General features: G+C 36.6%; 1 protein-coding gene across 2 annotated transcripts in view; it reads right to left on the bottom strand.

Moving 5' to 3' along the window:
* The window catches only part of PRKDC (protein kinase, DNA-activated, catalytic subunit), an 80,778-nt gene that overhangs the window by 20,008 nt on the left and 35,494 nt on the right, over positions 1–25,276 (bottom strand). For both annotated transcript variants that reach the window (XM_072924025.1, NM_001271321.2), the window contains 28 exon segments: positions 24,854–25,061; positions 23,591–23,769; positions 22,390–22,558; positions 21,817–21,882; positions 21,359–21,431; positions 20,987–21,135; positions 19,684–19,821; positions 19,363–19,482; positions 18,339–18,482; positions 17,979–18,130; positions 17,281–17,412; positions 16,702–16,813; positions 15,681–15,805; positions 15,438–15,587; positions 14,847–15,020; positions 13,908–14,006; positions 13,013–13,223; positions 12,243–12,432; positions 11,652–11,867; positions 10,270–10,382; positions 9,106–9,237; positions 7,832–8,011; positions 4,353–4,561; positions 3,773–3,911; positions 3,159–3,347; positions 2,405–2,629; positions 1,708–1,816; positions 912–1,023 (listed from right to left, as the gene is read on the bottom strand). In XM_072924025.1, the coding sequence (XP_072780126.1) occupies positions 912–1,023; positions 1,708–1,816; positions 2,405–2,629; positions 3,159–3,347; positions 3,773–3,911; positions 4,353–4,561; positions 7,832–8,011; positions 9,106–9,237; positions 10,270–10,382; positions 11,652–11,867; positions 12,243–12,432; positions 13,013–13,223; positions 13,908–14,006; positions 14,847–15,020; positions 15,438–15,587; positions 15,681–15,805; positions 16,702–16,813; positions 17,281–17,412; positions 17,979–18,130; positions 18,339–18,482; positions 19,363–19,482; positions 19,684–19,821; positions 20,987–21,135; positions 21,359–21,431; positions 21,817–21,882; positions 22,390–22,558; positions 23,591–23,769; positions 24,854–25,061 (4,215 nt within the window).

Raw genomic sequence — 25,276 nt, forward strand, 5'->3', positions numbered from 1 at the left:
AGGTGAGACAAAAGTCTTCAAAAAGCACATAAAGTGTTTAAAACCCTGACAACCCTTCAAGTCATAAATGTTTTGAGACTTTTTACAAAAGTAAGCCATGCCATGTATTCTGTCTAACATTGAAAAAGTTCAGCAATAAGCTGTTCTGTAGCCATGCTTTCCTGGCACCAAAAGATAAGAAAATAAATCGCAAAGCACAGAATGTATCAGCAGAGCTACGGAAGAAGTTATCACACAGGAAAGGAGGACTAATCTAGATTTTCACTGGAAGGATGAATTGGGACAAAGACAGACACTATGGGAAGGGCAGGAAAATTTCAAATTTCAAAAAGCTTTCCAGTTTCTTCAGAGCTAATCCAAAGGAGTCTCCAGAGAACCTTTGTTCTTTCTAGCAACAGCTGCACAACAAAAGTCTCCAATTAAAACAGTGGTCAGGTGAAGCACTGAGAGTGACAGGGCTGGACTTGTTTTGTATGCTACCTCATTTTGGAACTGCCCAAGTATTTTGATTCATAACTGATTGGCCTTTTGGGAGGTGTTTCATTGAGCTAAATAAAGCTAATCTACTCAATTACAAGTGAATATGTTCAAGAGCTGCTGAAATAGGCCAGCTTACACAGTGCATATAGTCACTGATGCAAGAAAATGACTAAACTAACATCTATGTTTCCCTATCAAAATACAATTTATTCCCTGGTCATTTCTCAACTTCCTTTTGCTCCTCACTACAAGTCAGTCACACAAACTCCCCAGTTATATTGAGAAAGCTACTACCACAGTTAAAAAAGAAAAAAAAGAGTCACACATTGGATCAAACCCCTTCCATACAAATACAAGCAGCATTAGAAAAAGCACTTCCTGGAACTCAACAGGCAGACAGAACCTACGCTAACTCAAGAATGCAATTTTACCGATTTGTGATGATATCATCCCAGATGTTCATAGGATCCATTTTAGCATCTGGATATCTGCTTGTCCAAGTTCTGAGAAGTCTCTTAAGGGAAGCCTCTGAAGCTAAGTTACCTAGAAATCAGTTGAGAACATTTTAAATTAATCTGAAGCCAAACAGCACGAAAAGGGGCGAAACAAAATATAGTCTACCATTCAAACCAGAACACTGCAATTAAGCAACCTATTTGCATTTCTGGGCTTGCCTGAAAAATGCCACTTAGTGACCATCATATCACTTTTATTTACTGCTGAAGCATAGGGGATTCTGTAAGGACAGCTGTGTGAACTGCCAGTGGGGATCATCACCAAGTAGTTTCCTTTCCCTATATAAACATGCTGGAATATAGTGGAACTATTAACTAAATTTAATATCCAATTTGGTTTATGCACATAAATGTGTACTTCAGGCCTATGTCAGCAGGTGCAACTTATATACCACATCCATTTTTTTTGTCTCTGCTAACTGCTATTTACTACCAGAAGTTACTCCAATAAAAAAGCTTCATTTAAAACTTTAACTGGCACTTCCAAAAGAGATGCTTATCACAAGGGTTATGCTAATTAAACTTTGTAAGAGAACACAAAGTTATGTTCAATCCTATCTTACAAAACTGTAATAAGTCTTACTGTCAAGAAGACAGTAAGAAGTAATTCCAGACTTATGCTTCTTCAAATAGCAGTTCAGAATTTCAAAGTTCAGGAAACCACAATTACTGAATACAAAAGGAAAATTGCTTGAGAAGAAAAAAACTTTACTTCTCTTGGTCATAAAATTGATGAAATCCTGTATTTCTGTCAAAGCTTGTACAGACTGCAGTTTGGTCATTCGACTCTGATATAACAAGGAATCAATACTGGAGTAGCTCTGAAAAGAAAGGGAGAGAATCAAAGACAGAATTTAAAGCATGGTTCTGTTCAGTGCTCTATAAATTACTGATCTGATGCTTTTGTATGTTATGCTTTAGAACCCAACCTCTTACAAGTAATTTAATAGCTGATTATCAGAGAGCAACTCTGCTTTGGATAAGCACAGAGGCATATTCTAGCTGCGATTCCTATCCTAGGTTTGAGCAAAGTCCTACAGTCTAATCAAAACTTAGTAATGGATGGCATTTGTGGCTGCCCAATGCAACACTCTTTGCAATCTTGTTCTGGGGACAGGAGGCCCCTGAAAAGATGAATGAAATAAAATTTTTATTGTCTGCACAAACAATCTGAAAAATGTATAAAAGATTAAATCAGCAAAACAAAACAAACTAAAGCAGCAAAATGCACTCCACTGACTCACTCACTTTTCACCATTGCAAGCAGTGAATTTAAAAGAAGTTTTGTCACCTGACACTGAGTGAGTGTTTCTCTTGAGAGTATGATCTAGCAGTGGTAATAGCAACAGCAGTTTCATTGTTCCAGTTTACACAAAAAAACCCATACCAGAGATAGAAGACATTATTACCTGCATGAAGATCTGCATGCCATTGCTAATGTAATATTTGGCTCTGTCAAAATCATCTTGCAGGATGTACAGGAGACTAAGTTCTTGGCTGTAGTGCATTTCTATAATGGCTTTCTTCTGTTCTGTCTTCATTGCCTCATCAATAAAGGTTAGCAAAGTCTGGTCATTCTCCCCACTGAGCAGTAACTTCAACTTACTGCGTATTATATAGGGCAGATATGTCTCCTACAAAGTGAGAACACAAGTCTTTATTTCTAGGAATGGAATATTAGATAATCAAATTTTCTGTTATCAGTGGCAAATCAAATAAATATAAAAACATTTTTAATTTTTAAAATATATTTTCCCTTTAAACAAATTCCTATTTGCTAACAAATCACAGCAGCCTTTTCCTATAGCTCAAGAAATTGTTAGTAAATTTTACCAGTTTCAAAATCCATGCTTTGGTAACTCTTAAAATAGGAAAAAAATGTAAGTGAGAGAAGCAACAGAAAAGCCTTGCAAAAAGAAGAAGGAAGACGAAAAACCTGGCTTTATCCTATGGGATCTGCCACAGACTTGAGGTAAAAATTAAACATCAAAATGAACAAGCAGAAGTAATTGTTTCAATTTTTAAAATATATCAGCCTCTCCACTATTTTCTATAACAAAGTAACTCAAACAATGCAACTGATTTTCACCCATAATCTCAATATTGTAGGACATCCCTGCAGAGTTAAAATGGTGCAGTACCAATGAAATAATTTCTAAAAACCTGAAAAAATGGTTCATTCCATGTTTTGCTTAGGTCTGGAGGTTTTCCACTATCAATATTAACAGTAGCACAATACTCCAGAGACTTCCACATTGTGAGGTGGTCATAGCATTCCAGAGATGCAAGTTCCCAGAAATCCTTCTCTGCTTCTGTTGGATCTCCATCTTGCCAGTCTTCTTGGGAGAGTGCCTAGGGAATGAATTCGAAGGGGAGAAGAGTGACAGACTCCAGCCAAGAATCTGTTTTAATTCTAAGTCATGAGCAACTTAACTGTAATCAATTCTCATAAAAATATCCATTTACCAGAGTGCGACAGCAATATTAAATGCAGAAAATTCAAGCTTGGCAGTGTTTATACATAAATAAATTTTAGGTAGCTATCTTCAGTAAACCTACATTTTTGAAGAGTGAACATTTTAAAAGGAGTTTAGAGATCTGTCTTCATTTTTACCCGTTATAACTCAAGCCATGAACACAGGCAATTTGCTCTCTCACAGTTGCAGTGTGCCTATGTGTTTTTATTTGTCTGCCTAGATAATTGCACTTTTTTCTAATTTGATTAGTTTTAAGTCATGAGAGACTTATGAAACAAAAATATCTTGTTGTCGTTTTACCTTATCATAACACTGAGCTGCTTCAGCATAATCATTCCTTGCTTCTGCCAACAAAGCTTTCCGTGTAATTTCCTTAGTCCCAATCTTACCACTGAAAATGCCACGAAGGGCATCATAATCCCCAAGGGATCTGTAGAGCCTAGTAAAATTGAAAAGAGAAACCTTTTAAATAGCTCAGCAGATGTATATCAATGCAAAGAGAAGCTATCTAAAAAAAAAGAAAAATTCAGTAAGCAGTAATACTACCAGCTTGAAATAGCAAATTTTTGGAAGTATTTCTTATGTAAGTTCAGAAATACATAACTACATAAACTTCATCTTGTAGGGTAATAGCTGAACTATGGAAACTCTTGCAGTTGAAAAGCTATAAACAAGATGTTTTTCAGCAGTCTGACAGCATCATAAGAGTGCACAGTTTTAAAGTCCAACTACTCTCACTGGCAGTATTAACTGAGAAGAAATTAAAAGCATATCTAATTCTAAAAGACAGACTAAAAAGGAAATCCCACAAGCCATTAAAAGCAGAGTTCTTCACAGGGCAAATCTAAGTGGGAGTAAATTGTCTCAAACAAGAATTTACTTAGCAAGTTCAATCCATCTGATCACATCTGGGGGCAGCTCTGTCCTCCCACGCATCCTTTTGGACGGGGGCTCCTCTGCAGGGGACAGAGCCATCAGGGCACGCTCCAGAAGAAGGATGCCCATGGGCTGCTGCAAACTTGCAAGGCAGCTCGTGCTCACATTAGCTGAGTCCAGTTCCAGTAGCTCTCTGTGCTGGTAACTAATTTCCTGTAAAATAAAACAACAGGTGTCTACTTGGTGTAAAACTATACAGATTTGGTATGCTTCTTCTTATCGTGCAAGCTTTAAAATGGAAATAAGCTGTTAGGCCTCCAGAAGTTCTCAACCCAGGGAGAACTGGAATCTTTTCCATCTGTGCTGTTGCTCTTTGGACAGAGAACAGGACAGAATAACCCCATATACTTTGGCTCCAAGACATGGGACAACTCTCTGGACAGAATCACAAGGAAAGTGGGGGAGAGGTAGATGGACACATTGACAGCCTGAACTTTTCCTTCTGTTTGTTGGCAGGATTTTGCCTGCTACACAGCAGCTGTGCTTCACTTAGCCTATTCAGGGGTGCATTCCTGCCATAAGCCAAAGGCATGATTTACCATGAAGTCTTCTCTGAGCTGGAGGCTTTCTATCCACTCACTCAGCCAGTTTTAGCACATCACAGCTTCCTGTTAGACTCCTCTAGTACTGTACTCATCTACTCCTGCCTGATTTAAAGACGTGACAGTATTTCTTTTATCATATTTAACATTAGTCCAATTAGAGAATAATCACTTCTTCAGGGATAAACATTCCTGTTTAGTTGAAGTTTTTTATTTTTAAATACTTAAATCATTATTCTAAATACAGGTAAATAAATAAAGAAAGCAGCATGTTTACTAAATCCACGTTTTCCCTTTGTTTTCTTTTTCACTAAAGAAAAGTCAAGATAATATCTTAAATAAACAGAAGAAAAAATTCACAACATGGAAGAGGTGCAGTATAGCTTTCATTACAAGAAACAGCACCACGTTTTAGAACAAAAAATAAAATCAGATTCTTGCAACACAGCATGCTCATGAATACTACGTGAAAAGAAACCACTGTTTTGAAGTTGCAACAGGAGACTGAGAACAACCAAGTCACACTTATTTGATAAATGACGACCACCACAAAAATTACAGAAGAGGCACCTGGCATAAGCAAACTCACGACACAATTCGTAGAGCTGGGACTCTCACACTAATAAATTTGTGCTCAATAAAAAAAGAGGAAAAAAACACAGCCTCTTGTAGCTGCCTGAGTTACAGACCAGTCAGATCCCAATGAGGAGTTAGCATATGTATTTCAGCTACTGTTAAGGCAATTTCAATTAGCTGCAGACACTCCAGACACATTCCTTGACTGCCAGCTTTTAGAGGCACAGGAACACAGTGAGACTTAAGGTGAACAACTGCACAATCTAAAACCTTAAGAACAACTTTGCTAAGGTAAGACCAAAGGCCCTTTCTCATACCACAGGAAAAAGTGTAAGACCTGTGCAAATGTGAGGCTATGTGCTAAGAATGAATATCTTCCCAAACTTAAAATTTACAGACATCATCCCACATCAAAGGAAGTATCTTTCTATTTAGTGCATTTTGCTGACTATTTGATCACTTATCTTCTCAAAGCAGAGGAAATGTTCCCTGCTCCATATGCAATGAGCGTTGTCTACTTGTACCATGTGTTCAAAGATTAGGGAGAATGGCATCCAAGCTGGCCTGGCAGCTAAAATGTTTGTAAAGCAATTATATATTCTTCGGAGGCCAAGCATCTCTTTGCAGGCTATGTAAACTTTTGTCATGGAGTTAACCACTTTTAGTATTTCAGCTGGTCCTTAATCTGCCTGAAAGTGAATCCCAGAGCTTCATAGTCAATTTTAACATTATATAAGTAGACAAAACCAGCTCTTTTAACCCACCAAGTTAATCTTGTAATGGGACATGAACCCGTAGAAGATTAAATAAAGTCAAACAACCAGAAGGAAACAGCAGTAAAGCAGGAAGCCTTTCTGAAACCAGCCAGTATTTATTATGCTGTTGGTATACAGGAATGAAAAGCTATACTTCCAAATGGCCAAGCCACTAGGACTCACATTTGTGCGTCAAATGAAAGCCTTGACACTGCTGAGCTCCTGCTCACACTCCCCCACGCTGCTCTCTTGATCAATGTGAACTCAATTCCCTACTGGGAAAAAACTTTCTCTCACTGCTTGCAGGCTGTTTGGACTTCATGGTATTGTGCTTTTGTTATTGATGAGGATGGCAGGGGGATGCTCTTATTGCTCTTACAAAGTCCGTATTTTTGATGAAATTGAACTTACCTACTACTTAAGTCGTCATTTTATGCCTACTCAGAAAAAAAAGTAGCCTAATGCAACAGTGTTATTAGCAGGGTCTAGACAGCATAATTCAACACAAATAATATCATCAAGACAGAACCAACAAATGCAATGTCAAGAGGGAATATTAACAGATAGCTATTGTGAGACGCTGGCTCAAAAAATACCAAGACAGCCCACAAAAATCCCCATAGTATTTGACCTTTTATGCAGCTGCACAGAAAAAAAGTAAACAAGAAATTACATTTTTTCAGATGTGTAATTACAAGTGCTAAGAAGCAAAGTTTCTCTCTGTTTACAAAGCTGGTTCGAACTAGATGGTTCCCTTGTATTTGGGCTGATACCTACTGTCACAGAGCATTTAAATTTAACATAACAAAAAAGAAACCATTAGCTGCCACTGAAAAAAAGATTCCTTTAGACCTAGGAATCCAACACAACATCAAAATGGTTGATAAGAATCATTCAACACAGTGACAGTGGGTATTTAACAGGTGCTGGGACAAGTTTTTTTTATCTCCCTGAAAACTGGGTTAAAAGATGAAATTCACAATCTATTTCAGGTCAGTATATTCTCATAACCCAGTGAGAAAACTGTGGTGCACACACTCATCCTCTGGTGAGCCCTTCCTTCATTACTGAAAATCCCCAGACAACTACTTCAGGGGACTAATTTGAAAAAAATAAACGAGAGGCTAACAACAAACGGTCTGACAGCTACTGATATCCTCAAGACATCAAAGAATTCCTCAGTAAGCACTTCCCAGAAACAGGAAGATAAGCACAACACCCACGTAACCCCTTCAATTGTTCTCAATTCCCACTTCAATTGGAATAGCTTTCATTTGTAATCAAACATCTTCTTGTTACTGATGCAATTAAAACATTAAAGGTGACTCAAACTCTAGAGATCAGAAATCTAGAAACCTTGAAAAATCAATTCAGAGGTATGAACTGCCTTTTTCACCTTAAGTGTCACTTGAAATACCCATTTGGTTAACAATTCTCCTTCCATCTCTGTCTAAACTTTGATGACAGTATTTGACCTTCACTGGGTTTATCACACATTCAGACAGAGACATTTATATCCAGTTACTTTCATGCCACATATGAGGATTTACCTGGATGCAAGCAATGAAGGGTGGAAAGTATGACAGGCTCATACTGAGGAAATTATTGAAGTTGTTCAGCAGCTTCTGGACAATGGTGTTTTTCTCAGAAGGGTTTTTAGATTTTTTTACCTCAAGAAAAATTCCACTAAACAAACTGCAGAAAAGTTGCTTGGCAAATGTTGGATCTTTCTGTAAATTACAACAATAACAGCAAGGTCACTGAATTTTGCTGTGACACAACAGACTATTAAATAAAATTAAAAAGTATGACCCACCATGTACCTAAACACTCTTTGGGAGTGGACTATTTAGTCTGGCATGCATCTCATCTGTGCTGGGAATTACTGTACTACCCATTCAAACCCCATTTTAATTCTTCAACTTAAAGAAACTCCAAGGCAATGCAGATTTTCAGGCCAGAGTGTCAGTGGAGAGGGTGGAATTTGCAATTTTCACATACTCACAACCCCCATTACAGGAACCAGACACCAAATATCATGTTAGGGACATCACAGTCCATGAAGTGAGTTTCAGGACTGTGAACAGACAGTTTCATCTGAGGTTTAAAGGCATTTTTTCAACCCAGAAACACATTTGTGTGTGTAACATAATCCCATGCATCTTGGTCTATCCTGGGTCTGGAATTTGGTATAACTCTTTATCTAACACTTGTCAGAGAACTCATGAGTGTGCTACTTCTGTCCTTTACAGAGAGATAAGGGACTTATCAAAAGTAATGAAATACAAAGGTAATCAGGAAGCCTGTGACTTCCCAAAGACTGTAAAATGGGCTTCAGTCTACTGTTCAGTTCAGTCTATAGTTTCCATCACTCTCATGTAGGAAAAGGAATATTAGATCAGCTTTACTGAGCAGTCTGAGTCCAGTCTTAGACACACTAATTTGTATTTTACAAGTCTATTACAGACATATGAGAGAAACGAAATGGCTGTTTTGTTACTGAACAGTGAGGTGTCCTTTGCAACAATGTCTGCAGAGACCACCATCTGTTTCTCAAGCAGAGGAACCTGCAGGAAATGGACAACAGCTGATGTACCCAGTCCTTAACTGCTCAGGTGAGGAAAACAACAAAGCCTCTTTTCTCTGAACACTGCACCAGCACAGGGGTAGGAAAAACATCCCCTCAAAACAGAGTCTTTAAAAGTGTATCACAGTGGTTGACTGCAAAACTACAAATCAATTTTCAAAGTGATTGCCTGGCTACATGACACTTTCCCTACAAGACCAGAAAACTTCACAAGTGACCTTTGAAAAGCAGCCAGACCTGGGCAAGGCCCTGCAGAGGGGCAATGAGACTGCAGTACTCAATCTGGATGTCAGGAAGGTCTCCCACTCGGTAACTTCTGTACAAAGTAACCTGGGCATCATACTTCATCTTCAGCTCAGATTGCATCTCCTGAAATGCATTAATCATGTTAAAAAATAGTTAGGAAATGGCCTCAAGCTGTGCCAGGAGAGGTTTCAATTAGATATTATGAATATTTTTTCACTGAAGGAATGGTCAGGCATTGGAACAAGCCTTCCACAGACATGGAGGAAACACAATCACTGGAAGTGTTTAAAAGACAGGGGATTTTGTTGGTTGTATTTTGGACTGCCATACAGAGCGTATTTACAGGTTCTCTCTTGTACAGTAGGAGGAAATGACAGCTTTAGCCTGCAAGTAAACATAAATGGGCTAAAAGAGGTGTTTGTGTGGTTCTTCCAGACATAAGTTCTCTTTACACAGTTGTCTGCATCTGCAGAGTATTACAGGAGTGTCTCAAATTGGTAGCTCTCAATCCTGGATTCCTTTGCTCTTGGGACTAAATGTTATCATTTTTTGACAATAACATGTGTTATTTTTAGTAACAAGAACCTCTGAAAAACTACTACAGACCTTAAAAACACTTAGATTTATTGTAAGTACATAATACAACCAGAAAACCCACAAAGTAGTAAGTTTCTGGCCTTGAGAAACACTTAGCAAATGATTATTACTGATATTCCTTCAGGTTCAAAGTTCAAACCAGTTCTGGGTAGTCCATCAGCTGTGCCACATTTTTGAGTTCACCTTCAGACACAGAATAATGTTCTCCAACCATTTCTGCAGTGTATTGCAGCTCTAAGGCTCCTTGTTTCCAGAATGACAACTGTAAAGGGCTTCCCAGTAACTGTTAGGGACTCCCATCATAAAAAATCATTTAATGCACTTTAAGTGGTAGTGGAAGTGTTATAATCCAGCTCTTTTCTCACCCATGCTAAGTAACATCATTTAGCTTAAAGGCCACAAATAGCATTATTTTCAAATTAAACCTTCTAAGGCTCTTAAAGTAGCAATGAGTACCTTAGACCTACACTTTCTTCACAAAGTTATTACAAGAGATGAAGTACAAGACTGCAAATGGCATCAAGACTTGAAGTTTTAAACCCATTTGGATTGACAAACCTGTTCTCTTTTTTGTTCAGCCAGACTTTTTCTGGCATAAATCAGACTGAGTTTGTCTTGGTCCTTCAAGAAACGTCTCCGCAGTCTCAGGATTTCTGCTCGTTCTTCTATACCTAAGGATATAGATATGATCATGTCCACAGCTTTTCCTTTCAGATTTAAGGCAAAAGCATAATATAAAAACAAACATCATCTTTGTATTTACTAGCAAGTAAATACAAGGCCTTTCAACAAGCTAGACAACAATAAAAAATTAAGTTGCTCTTAGGAGAAGAGATAATAAGCATTTATATACAGACTTTAACTGCATGGATGAGGCATAAAGATTAAATTATTGTAGAGGGAAAGACCCTAAAACTCACAAACAAATATGCCCCATGTTCCAGATTTATTTTAAGCTCTCAAAGGCATGTATGGCATTTGCACTATATTCCAGAAAGTATATAACTCCCTCAATAAAAGAGGTGCTAAAAGATATTCAGATATTGTGTAGTAAGAATATTGTACTGTATTTTTAAAGTATGATTACAGAACTGCCACTGGATCAACTCCTGCTCGGGACAGTCATGGGGAAAGTCCACTTAACCAACTGTCAGCTCAGTCCACTTCCTAGAAAAGAAGAGTGAGCAAACAAAACCATACCACTGTAACTGGTATTCTCCAGGGTAGAAGACCAGGGACAAACTAGAAGGTAGACTGACCTCTCTATTTCTCTAGTTCTGCATGAACTGCATTAATATGTCCATTAGTCATGACTGCCCTGAAACACCTCTCAGGTACTGAAAAGGTTGATTTTTATTAGCTCTATGCCTGAACTCCTAACATCATCCTTTTGGTCAAAATTTTTATGACAAATTAGACAACAATTAAAGAGGGAGAAGGATCCTAAATCACTTAAGAGCAATACTGATATTTTTCACTTATTGACTGGGTGGAAGAAGGAGCATTCTCAGAAAAAAGCAAGGAACTTCTAATGATAGATTGTAAAATGTTGGAAATCATGTCACCACAGCCGAAATGGTTTAGAAAATATGTTTAAAGAGATCTCTTCTCTAAAGAGTAAAATTTAAAACAGAAGGGTCAGAACTGTCTGATATTCATGCTGTGATCCTCTTAGGGAGAGGTAGGAATGCAGATATCACACTGACTAGTTTATCATCCAGTCAGTTCTTTCAATGAGCAACATAAAATTTTACAATTCCGAGCACAATCCTAGCTTTTTACATGTTATGTATCATCACACACTCCTGGAAACAAACTCTCTCAAGGTGAACCTCAATTGGACTGTCTCAAAGACAATGGACTGCCAGTCAAATAACTGACAATGATGGTTTATAAAAGTGTACCAATTGCATGGAAATTGTACAATAATGCTTACACACCTTTAGTTTTGCTGTCCACTTCATCTCCAGGCAAACCCAACCTTTTTTTCCCGAAATCTGGCCCCACTGGTTTAAAGGTTGCTTGTTTAAATTTTTCACTCTTTTTGCTAACCAACAGCATGGATGAAGACAAGGATTCAGAGGATGAAGGAACTGCATACTCTGCCAATGTGTCAATGCTACTTCCAGTTAGCCAATTAAAAGAACTTCTACCACCTGTAACAAGAAATTGCCAAAAATCTGTAATATACTCAGATACAAATAAAGTGAAAACATCTATGAGGCAGGTATGTTTTCTCTCTCAAAAATATAATTTCTTAATGTTTAAGGGCAGAACAGATTTCAAGCTGCTAGGTAAGATAGTGTTTCTTTTACATTAGGCAGAACATAAAATATGTATAAGACTAAAAAAAAAGTGACTTTTTTCTTATAACCACACACCAAAAAAAAAAAAAAAAAAAAAGGAAAAAAAACCTGGTAAAAAAATACTAAACATATTTACATTTTAACATTAAAAAATCATATGCAACAGAAATGACATAATTCCTACAGCAAAAAAGAAAATTTCAGAAAACACTGGTTTTGACTTACTGCCATGCTGTGTAGGTGTAAATTCATATTGCTTTTGGGTAGCCCTCACTTGCCCACTGACTGACCCAGAAGGAGAAAAGGATCTGTCCTGTGACAAATTCCTGTGGGTACTTGGAGAAGCCTGAGACTCCACAAACATTGGTGTGAGCACAGTACTTCGGTAACGCCAGCTGGAATCAACTACAAAGTCCTATGAACAAAGAACGATTTTAAGTAGAACAATAAAGATGGGGGCCTTCTGCATTTCTTCATTGAGCAGGACGGCAGAAATTACAGTCCAGAAATCAAAATACTCTCTCAGGTATAAGGGAAGAACTTGACGATATATAAAAGAAACCCCAAACAAACCACAAACATGTACAAGTTCTCAATAGCTCAGTAAAAAAAGCTCACTAATTTAGACTGGTCAGCTGAGGACAGATTTTCAGCTCTTGCACCAGTATTCCTGTTTCTTGACAGTATTCCTCCAGCTGATGGTGCTCCTCTCTGCTACCCTCTTCTTTTAGCATTTCAGTACTCTACAAATCAGCTATTCTTGGTATATTATTTGAATTAAATATACTTTTTAAAAAATAAAGTACAATTATTGCCCCCACGAAATCTCAAACTTCTGATACTGTGCACAACTCCTAACTGATGCACCTGTTAACTTTGGAACACAAAACACTTTGAAAAATCTCCTTCATTGTGCCATATTTTCTAAATCGTAACTACATTAAAGAGCAGAATTTGTCACATAGTTGCATAAAGGACAGCAAAGTACAATTCACCTGAAATTTACATTCAGATAGGGGATGCTCAAATATTTTTCTGGAATAATCCGGGCTCCTGCTAGTCATTTCAAGCAGAAAATTTGTGATTAGACTCAAGTACTGTGTTTCAACCTTGGTGGAATAGAAAGAACTTAACAATGACAGCACGCGGTCAAGAGTGTTTGTGGGCAACCTTGTCTCATGACTCCAAAAATTCCTAACAATTAATCTGTAAAGGCAAAGAATAAAGTTATTCTTGGTTATTTTCAAACAGAACCACCCCCCACCCAGACTTCTAAAAAAGCCAAGTTAAATAGGGAATAAAAACCTCAAACCAACCAGCAAAAAACTCCAAAACAATAAGCTCTTAAGGCCTTAACCTAACACTTCCATGCCATTAATCTTCCATTGAATTACACTGAATTCCTCATTCATCTACTATGTTCTGTGCCTCATATAAGAGGTTTACTCTCAAAAAATATTTTCTGCCAAGTTTTTTCCTTTTGAGAAGTGCTATGGATGCAGAAGCACCAAGATCTCCTCTTTCATCTTTTTCTTCATCAAAAGAATTTCTAAAAATCCAACATTTAATCTGTTGTGTGCTTGTGTATAGCAGGCTCCTCCTTGTTCAAAAACTCTAGAGCATTAATGCAGAATTAGATTTAACATAATGAAACAACCTTGCCACAGCTTAGAAATTTGTTCAAATGCTTCACTTACATTTGGTGTAACATCATGGTACAAAATTTTATAAATTAACTTACTGGAAGAAATGAAAATGGCATTATCTTATTGTTACTCTTTTATATTGAAATACTTAAAGAAACCTCTAATCAACTCTTTTGCTACAAACAAAGTAAGAGAACTTGAGGTATTTTTATTTCAGACAGTTATCACAATACTCTTTACTCACTGCAGTTCAGCATTTTCATCAATCAGTCCTTGAAGCAGCATTTCTTTTGCCACTTTGAGTATCTCCTGAGAATCATCATCTGCTTGACTTTCTGGATCACTGATGGTGGGAGAAAAATAGCTCTTAATGACTTCTCTCAAACAATCCATAGCAAAATAAGAGGATGAGGATGGTCAGACCAAAAGGAGGAATATGCCCGCTGATAAAAATGTCAGCTTGGCATAACAACATCACATGAGGTCTTCCTTGCCAAAAATACCTTATATCTCCACTACTTATAAAATAAATTATCTAATAAGCTAATTAATATGTTAGCTATTTATTATGAAGTTTGCAAAGTTGAATCTGTAGAAACAGGTAGAGAATGCTTTTCACAAGTGATGCTGGAGTAAAGATTGACTGTACTTTTTCTTTGCAATAAATGTCCCTTCAAAGAGTTATCTCGGGAAAAAGCACATAAAACCCAACTAAATTAGATAATTCAGCAGCAACCCACTTGTCAAACTGAGTATGTACCTGTTCCCTATTCTAAGGGGTCAAACAGAAAGACATTCTCTATACTACCAGATCTAAGTGATCCAGATCATGCCCATGTGCCTTAATGTATCTTCTACCTAAAAGGTAATTTCTTTAATGTATAATTTTCACCAGTTACAAATTCCAGCAACAAGAAAAAAAGCTGGAGCATCAAAGTGAAGACCTCTTATGCCATGCTGCTGTGGTGATGCAAAATCATAGTTTTGGTCCAAGTATTTATCCCTTACTGGAAGTGATAAAATTGTCACCAAAGGCCAGAGCCAGTTAGGCAAATCAGACTATATTCTTCTGACAACTGGAAAAATCCCTCACTGAGGGACATGAAGTTGGAGGACTGTTGCAAAAACTTTCACTCTGCCTGTGACAAATCATTGAAAGACAACATCTCCAGTGAACACACACCTGTAATTATCATAAATCCACATCAGGATATCATACATGCGCTGTCGACATACTACAGATGGGTGAGAAATGAACCCTGTCACTCCAGGCAGAAGCTCTTTAAGTTCTAGAGGTTTTAATTTAGACAGCATCTTGTAAATGATATCCAAACAAACCCTTTGCCTTTCATCATCCCTAAAAGAAGAGGGAAAAAAAAAAAACAAACAAACCAGTTACATTGCATTTCTCATCACTGCTACATAGAGAACCAGAAGATCAGTCTGCATTTAAACAATATTTGGTTTTGCAAAAAGGGTTTTAGGTAAATACTTTTACACTCAGGCTAAGAGTAAGAATATAAGTAAACTAATACAAATTACAGAAATTGACATCCCCTTGGTGTTTCACCCTAAGGTGTTTTAGGGGTGTTTGTTCATTTCTCACAATGAGCTAACCATTTAACTCCCACATTACATTAGGTCAAATTTGGGGAACAATGACCAAAAAGTGACAGTGAATTATAAATGCTTCTGAATGTAAAATTGTTGTGGGAAGCACAGAAAATATTATCAAGAGACTTGAACTATCCATAATAACCACATGACTACTTACCTATGATTCATGATCTGGATAAAGTCTTTACTCTTTAACTGCAAGTGGAGATCAGGAACTTCTTCAGCCCGACACATTATTACTTCCAGACAATAGGTTTTCATCACACCATGAAGTTTGGGTATCAAAAAGAATACTGCATTCATAAACCTGAACATAACCAGAAGCCCACAAAGAAAAGCAAGTTATTCTCTATTACCCCTCTACATTTACAGCCAACATACCATTTAAATCATAACATACCTGTCAGCAAGAGGTGGAAAATTCTTAACAACTTTATTCAAGCATTGAATAAACTTATCATGTTGTGTGCTCTGATGATGCTTCAATTGTTTTATAACACAATCATAAACTGGATCTTCAAGTACCTGAAAATGAGAAAATGAGACATTTAGACAAGGATAGCCATGAAAATCTTAACTACCTTAATGAAATATGGTTTTAGTGCTATACTGTTTGATTCTTGTGCATTTCACTAGGGAAGAGCCAGCCAACTCATCGTAACCTTTATGGTGTTTCATGGGTCCTGTACAGGTCTGCCTGGCTAAAACACAAGACTCCTGCTTAAAAAAATATATTTGTGAGCTTCCTATCATTGGCTTGGAACACCTTAATTTTGTAGTACAAGTTGCTTAGGGTGCTTATATAAATAATAAACAGCATCTCATTCAGTATGGAAGATTTCCAACGAATTAATGTAAAAAATCAGACATTTTTAGTGAAAAGGTGAAAAACAACCAGCAACCTGTAACTAACATCAAAGGAATAAGCCTTCTTCAGGATAAAATTTACACCATCTTTGCTCATTTATTCAAAATACTACTTATAATGGAACTTGTAAGACTGAGAAAGACTTAACAAAGATTTGTGAAATATGCTTTACAAACTGTGAAAAAACAACCAGAATGCAATTAAGTGGGGAAAGTAGTTCTAAACCTCCCAACATGCTTTTCTTATCCTCTTAAAAACCTCTCAACTTTAAAACATACCCTGCAAGTGTTGCTGGCTGGCAAAAGTTGAACAAACCTTCAGAAAGAGATCATTCACTGTCAGCTCCAAAGGAGCAAGGCAAAAATTCTACACTTAGTCTGCCCTCAAATTCTTTTCCTGTTGAGTTAGTAGTTTGAATTTTTAATTAATCTGTTGGATAAAAACTGCTGAGTTTTAAATATATTCATTTTTTGGATCTGAATTGAGTAGTCATATAAAAGATTAATATAAAATAAAGACAGGAAAGGTCAAACACAAAATACAGTTCACTTACATTTCCTCTCTCAGCAATGTATTGAAGAGCAAGTCCCAAAACTTCTGCTGCAGCTGCATAAACTTCTCTATACTTTAGTAAGCCCATGTTGCTGGTCAAAGCTTGAAAATACCTAGCACAAAAGACAGACCTACTGTAAGCCACAAATTTAAACTGAAGCAAAAATTCATCTGAGCTGGCTAGAGTAATAGTTACTGCTTTCAGAAGAGCTGAATATAGTACAACATGCATTTTCCACTTGCAGTGTCTCAAATATCTGCTTCAGCAATTCCTGACTCTATGAATTTCCACAAAACTGCAACCCTGGCCCCCACTGTAAAAAACTGTACAACCTTCTACATACGTTCCAAAATAAATGTGGTCTGCAATTTGTCGATAGGAAAGTATTATTATACATATAGATATGATAATAATATATAGAAAATAATTATATATATATATGGCAAATATTATTTGCCAGATGATCGCAAAGGATTCCAAAGAACAAGGTCCCACACCTCCGGCTGACGAATTAAACTTGGTCTCTTTGGCTTAAGATTTTTTCAAGATCATTCCGAAAAAAACCCCTGCATTTCTCACCTGACACGATCTATTCCACACTTTGGGTCAAAGGGTGGCAAATTGTTAGCAAGAACAATTCCCAGCAGCTGAATTCCCACTGAATTATCCTTTGTATCAGGGTCTCCACTAGAAAACTTTTGAAATATTAAACTGTTGGATAAAAACACAAAAGGAATTACATACATGAAAACCCCAAAATAGACACACTGTAAATCACTCACTGTCTTTGTACACAGGGATATATATGCACACATACAACTCAAAGGGATATTGTCAGAAAGCAGTGGATATTTAGCTTCAGTGAAGAAGTCATTGCAAAGAAACCCACACCAAAACAACTGAAAAGAGATTGTAAGCCCACAGAAATTCTTGACATGCTCATAAGCATGGCAGATAGCACAAGTCATACTAAGAGTGCACCAATATTCAGTGATAATATTCAAAACTTCAAATAAAAAAATGTCTTTGCAGAAATTACTCCTGCTTTTGTTGCTGCTGCTATAATCCTTTACATGTTTTCCCATCTCTCCTCGTTGTTTTTCAAATTAATTTACAATCTTTGGAGAGTTTGGATCTGAAGTTCTGTTGTTCACTGTAAGGACAAAAAGTTTACTATTGCAGCTGAATGTACCTAATTTACTTTCCCATGCCCTTTGATACCCTTCACTTATATTTTTGAAATACTGGTAAAGGAAAGCAATTGTCCAAATGTTTACCTGTAAGGTATGGAGAGACAGTTCTTCCAACACTCTATAACTGTCTTTATGATTTCCAGATTGTGCCTGAACACAGCTCTTTTAGGGTGAAATGCATTCTTCATCAAGAATTCAAGCAATCTGTTAGCCAAAATCTCATCCTTAATATTCCCCTATAAAAACCAGTACCAAAAATAAATGTAGTGACTCCAAGAAGACATATATTGTTTTATGAAAGCAAGTAAGTAAACAAGTTATGTTTGAAGTTAATATGTAAAAGAATTGATGTATAAAATTATTTATGCTCTCATAAAACCAAACTCAGTCATTCTTTACCAAACAGTCTCAATAACAATTAAAATTAATTTCATATTTCCTTACTTTGGGAGTGGCTACACTTGTCCAGGAAAGTATTGTAACTACTATTTCCACTACCATGTAATGAATCCCTTCACCTCCATTATTTCCAGAAACAACAAGCTGCAGCAATGGACCAAGCCAGTGCTTCGCATAAGGCCGGAATACCTACGGGAATCAATCACAAAGGACAAATGACCCAACTATTTAGCAACCTGTTGTTCAATAAGCATTCCTGCTTAAAGACTGCTAAACCAACCTCTTTAGGACTTTGCTCAAACCCTGAGGGAACAACCATAAATATTTTAAAATAAAAAGCATCCATAACTATATCTCTCCCTTTTGCTTAGAAACCTTTAACCACAGAAAGGGATTTATTTCACTAGAGCACAGACAGTATGGCTCTCACATAGAAAATCTGTCTGTAAAGGATTTGAAAGAGTATGTCTTTCATCTACCCTTCCATTTCAGACAGCTTTACTAAGAAAGTAGCATTAAACAGGTATAAAAGTTTTTGAAATAATTCTGAAATTCAGTATTTCTGGATTTGGAATATTCCAGACAGAACCACTATACTTTAAAATCATTGTATGAAGTAGGTTGAGAATTTACCCAAGAATGAGAACTAGAAAATGTTTGCTTGTTTCTCAAACAAACACACATTATGCTATCTTAGTATCTTTCTGCCACAAGAACACCATTTAGCTCCAAGTGTTTCAAAAGCCACTAATAAAACATTGTATTTGCTCCTGTGAAGATGGAAAGTATAATTAGCCCCACCTCTTGCCTAGTATCAATGAATACATTACTTGTGGTTTCCAGAAGACATATATTGTGGACACCCTCTACTTATAGAAGTACAATGTGAGAGGAAAAAATATTAATAATGCATTCAAAATACTTGGAATTATCAGGAATTTTGGGCCATAAATGTACTCCCTTTTATCACAGCAACCTATTAAATTGGATTCCCCCAAAGTCTGAGCTGATTTAAGTATTTTACCCTGCAAGATTTACACATTCGATATTATGAATAAAAATTACTCACGTCCTCAGTATTAGCAATAAGTTTTGCTATGAAGAGGCGAATATTTAATGGTACTGATGGGTTTCCTAATTTGCCATGAAGAAATTTCATCCAAAGAGGGAGATCTACTGGATCTGTCCCCTGAAATTTAGAAGAGATGAGCAAAAATCAAATCACTTCTTGCACCCAACAGGCTTCCCAAGCCAAAAAAGCCCCAAGCTCAAACCACACAGGTTCCTCTGTAATACAGCCAAAAAAATAAATAAACGAAGGGATTCAATCATGACTCTCTTTTCTTGGTACCATTAAAACAAAAATGCCAACTTTTTCGTTAATACTGGCCTCCTCCACTTTGGGTGTGATCTGGTTCCTCTGCATATGTTTAATCAGAGAGGTCATAGAAGCCATACATTCATGTTGGTTGAATTCATCCATTTCCAGTTCCATCTCATCATTTAAAACCTTGTATTCTGTGGGCTCCTGAAAAAAAAAAAAAAAAAAGTGTTACTATGGTTAATAACAACACACTATTTTCTTTTAAATCCCAATCATGCCATGAGTCATTATGATCTTATCAGTGCTTAGATTTGACTACACACTCAGTGTGTGCAACTGGGAATTCATCAAATGTTGCTCAAACAGACGCCTCCCAAATGCATGCATCAGATCTGCACATTCTTTACTTTTTGTGCCAACAGATGCCAACTTTATGTTACTCTGGCTTTATTACCTGCCAGGACAGGTGTGGCAATTGCTGAAAGCAAGAGGAGTTAAGCTGAACCTCAAAGAAATGATCTCATTTTATAGCTCAAACAATATATTAACATCTCTATTTTTATGGATGTGTTGTTACACACTGACCAGCATCTGCAGCAGCTCTCTTTTTCTACGCAGAGTAAATCACAAAAGAAAATTGTTTAGTTAGAAATGACAACATTACTAGGCAAACTAGAAGTGTACTTCCTATCTTGCTTAAACACCCCCTTGCTCCAAAATATGGAAACAGTTACTTTTACCAATGTTAACAGCTATTTTGACAGATTGTCTTCAGTGTCTATGATACCCTTACAAGCTTTCTCTTTCATAGCACGTATCTATTCTGCCAGTATTACAGCTGGTGAGACATCTTTTGATTGCAGAAGGAACACAACTTCAAGTCTTTGCTGAAAGAACAGCATTTAATATCTCCCAAGAGCAACAGTTAAATACAAGGTGCCACAACAGAAAAACAAAAATAACTGATTATTTATTCTATCCAATTGATACAGCCAGTTCTGTCACAGACCAAACAAAGAGGGAAATGAGGAAACCAGATGCCTAACAGCAAAACATAACCATCAGAGTATGTGCCTGAGTGCAGTACAAATCATCTTTTTACAATTCAGGCTGGACTTCACTCACACTACTCAGCTTTAGAAACCAAATAGAGCATTTTCTTCAGATGTAGATAGTGGAGAGAGGAAAAAAGAAAAGTGATAGAAAGCAGCACAAACCCCCTCCCTCATCTTCTGGAGGAACCCATTCTCAGTCAGGTAGAACAAATACAGAGGACTATAAATTTCTCTTTCTCAACCCCAATAAATGTATGCAATTCCTCAAAAGCTTAAAACTTTTCTTTCTCCTAGCACATTAGTCACTAAATTACCTTTCTCCTGAAACGAGTGCTGCTAGCTGTAACATCTTGGGAGCTATAAGAAAAGCCTTGGACTCCAGTAGAAAAATCAAATTGACTCATTTCCTCACTCAAACTGCTATCCATCATGTATGATGAAGAAGCTAAATACTTGGGTTCATCTAGACAGGAAAGAAGAACAATTCATTAATCGAGGTAATTACAAGAATCAAGCCTTTACTGCCCACTAAAAATTGAGGGTGGGTGGGAATTGAGTGTTAGATGAAATACATTGAATGCTTTTATTTGTTCCTGCTACTGTAGAAGCCAGTGAAGAACACATCAAGGAACACTGTATGACAGGTAAGAAAGCATTCTTTTCATCACCATAAATGACTTTCGTACCCTGGCTGGTATTTCCTGTGTCCCTGGCCTCCTTCCTAATAGCAATGTACCGCTTCTTCCTTTCCAGAGGCACCTAAACAGCAAGAAATAAAGCTCTAATTACTCAATTTTCAAAAAATAGTTAAAACCATTTGATATTAATAGAAATTTAATGTTATAAATTATTATTATTAATGCTACATAGAAACAATTTTCTGAATTTTTTATTCCTACAGCCATTCACTATCAAAATAAGTACACAAAAAATATGTTAAAAGTTATGTGCATTACAGGTCTGTTCTACATTTTGGGTCCGGATTTCTCTCAGAAAAATGTATTTTAAATCATTAGAGGAGCACTCCATTTTTTTGTATTCTCTTTCTCCTTATGTGAGAACTGACCTAGTCTTCAGTAACTACACTGTTAAAGTTATACACTTTTTAAAATTAGAAACACTAAAGGCCAGGAATTTCACTCACCTCAATTTCAACAGGAAATGTATACTGACGCTTCAGGTCTATCAAATTTTCAAAAATCAGCAAGTTCTGCAAACCAAAGCATGTTTTGAAATAGCAAAATTATAATGCACACAAAAACAATTGCTTTGAAAGTATTTACTTCTTCTTTAAAAAAATTCAACAGATCATTGTACAACATTGAAAGTGTGGCATGTTTACTCTTCTACATCAGTACTCTAAAAAGAATTTTGCTACTTAACTACTCAAGAATTCACAGCATAGAATGTGCTCTGTAAAAAGGTCTCTCTTATTCAATTATATTCCAAGCACTGGAGAAGTTAAACCATAGGGGCTTTTTCCTCCTATTTTAGAAAATTGATTTGGAGTGGAAGGAAAACAGTGTCACTACTTCACCCATTCCCAAGCAGTTGGTAAAACTTTCATCAGCTACCACTCCTTCTATTGCCTCACTGGGTAGTTTGTTAGTCTAATTGCACGTCATTCAGGTTTTATTCTTTGATTTATTGCCATCAGGTAAAATCACTTTATGTCTCATGCTATGGAAGCCTTCTAACAGGAACAAAAGCTTCTCACCTTTTCTGATTTTTCTGAAAAAAGAAAGCCTTGATAAAATTTACTTTCAGTGAAGACACAGCTGATGACAGCAATAGCACAGTTATATGCTGCACAGTGATACTGTCTCCTCTTCTCCAGCAGCTGACTCTCTCCTGCCATGTTTTCTGTAAATGCATCATAGCACGACCTTAAACACAAACAGGCAAGAAATCACCATCAGAAATCTTTTATTAAGCAGTACAAGAAGGGTTCTAATCAGAGACCAGTGAATAATCAGAATTTCAAGGAAGCAGTATCCAATTAAACCACCTCAGACTTGTTCAAGTATCCTGCAGGCAAATGGAACCAAAATGGAACCACTCAGTAATGACAAAGAAAACCTCCCCAAATATTTAACAGGAGTCCTTAATGTCAGAAATGTGATGACAGGTAATGTACAGGTAAGATGAATAGTTTTGATGCATACATAAATTTCTCTCATGGTCCAAAAAATTATGAATGGACATGCATGCTAAGGTATTTTATGGATTAACTGAAGAAAATAGTTTAGATATGATTTTTAAAGGTCTTTGGCACAAAGCCAATTTAGATCAGCAAATCATAGTCAAGAAATTCTTTGAAATCCTCAAAGGACATAGTATTGTAAAACAAAAATCAAAACAGCAATTCAGGCATCTTATTTTTTCTCTGAATATTAAACAAACTAAACAATATTAATTAACATATTTCTCTTTTGTCCCCCTTTGCTATGATGATCAAGCCAATTACTCCTACTGGGTGTGCTGCTGTATTATGAAATGTAAATGAAAATCAATCCCATCTTCTCATCAATCACATAAATACCAATTTTGCAACACAGAGCCATACTCCACATAGAAATGTGAGTATACTGAAACTGAAGTTGTGAAAACACAAATTAAAGTCCAAGAGTCATACTGAAAAGGCAAAATAAATGTACAAGCTTAACAAAGTTTTTTTAAAAAAAGTACAAAAGCAGGAGGCAAAGGTTATCCTAACACAGGATTGTAGTTTACACTACAGAAAATTCTATCAATATAAACTCAATATTGTGTATTTAATTTAAAAGCAAAAGCTATGTAAGAGATTATATTTACCCTTGAACAAAACCATCTTTTGCTTCATATGGCCTACTTAAAATGCATATCTGGTCAAATCCTAATCAGAAATATAAAGTAAATAAAATAAACTATGGTCTTACTTTATTAGTGTCTTGGTAAGTTCATTTCCTTCTACACTCATGGAGCCACGGTAAGCTTGGTTAATTTTAGAGTCCTTGGAGTAAACTTCCTCTTTTGAAAGACGCACATACATCACCTCTAGCAGCTTGTAATACCCCATTTTCTTGGTAACTTGTGTATCAAAAGTGTATTCGTGGGACTAGAAACAAACAAGCAGAATCTCAGAAGGAAATTTCCTAACTCTTGTTCTTTCTAAATAGTTCCACAGTTACTTCAAATTTCTTAGAAAGCCTTCCGCTTACTTCTACCTTCTGAAACAGATAAAAAGAGCTGATGATAACAAAAGACTGACAGATTCTGAGTTCCTGTGTAGTGCAGTTATTAAAACTGTGTTGACCCACACTTGTCTGGTGAGCTCTCTTAACTCCAACTGGCCTAAATTATTATAAGGATACTGGTGGAAAATAAGCAGAGTACCAAGTGACAGCTCAGCCTCATGACACATGTAAGCAAAACACACACTGTCATCATCAGTGTAATTAATGAGTTTCTTTATGCACCTCATTTTGGTGACTACATTTACAGCAAAGGAACATGGTGTGGGTGACTCTACCTAGATCTTAGCTTTAGTATTTTGTTTCAACAACTATAACTAAACTTTGGTGATTTCAGCATCTTGCTCATACTGCTGCCTGTGAACATCTGGACCAACAAAACCATGGAAGAGCAGAGACCTTGACTGGCAACAAGATCATTGCATGCAACTATACTCTTAAATTGGAAGAAAGCCTGTGACTAGAGAAAGGAAGATCTGTGCTCTTAATCCCCTGCTGAAGAACCTTTGCAATGACTACAGGTGTATTTTTTTCTCTAGAAATAATGTACCTAATTTCAGAGCTTCCATTATGAAGGTTGAAAACCTCTCCACAATGTAGTAACAGAGTACAATTTTACACACCTTTTATATTTCAATGTTACAATGGGTTTTTGCTTTTGACAAACCCCTCCAGATATATACGGATAACATTCCAACTTCAATTTTTACACACAGTAGATATACAAACATGCATTAACTCCAAAGTAACAGTGTGTTGGGGAAAAAATAAAAGTTTATCAGTAATAATCAAATTATATAACTGGCACATGCTTCTGTTTCAGGATACAAAACTAGAATAGGATAGAAAGGATAGAAAACTAGAAATCAAACTGTTTTCATCAGTGCTTCACATCAACACTTTCTTAGACCCTCCCTAACCCTAAATAAAAAAAAATGTAATTCATACCTTTGTAAACCTGGAATTAAGAGTATCCATAGCCTCTACTATAATCTTGTCAAAGAATACTCTCAGTGCATCCAAGCTGCAGTGCCACAAGAGAGTGAGGAGAGACCGATCCACAAATGCTTGGCGAGCAGTATTTGAAAGAAGTTCCTCACTTCTGAACATTTTGTGAACAGTGTCCAGCAGTATCACTTGCTTGTCAGTGGTGCTCCTAAACAAGATGGAAATCTCAAGATGGAAACTCTTTTACCAGACTTCACTTACGTCTCACACCTTTAGGACATTTAGATTTTTTACTGACTGCATTCATACCCTCTTAGGTTATCCTACAAGGCATGCAAGATCTTGGCTGAACTACCAAGTATTACGCAGCTCTCAAAGAAGCCCACCTCTGCTTCTTAGTCTGCAAGAGATGGCAAACTTGTT

The sequence above is a fragment of the Taeniopygia guttata genome, chromosome 2, assembly GCF_048771995.1.
Source record: "Taeniopygia guttata chromosome 2, bTaeGut7.mat, whole genome shotgun sequence".
NCBI lineage: Eukaryota > Metazoa > Chordata > Aves > Passeriformes > Estrildidae > Taeniopygia > Taeniopygia guttata.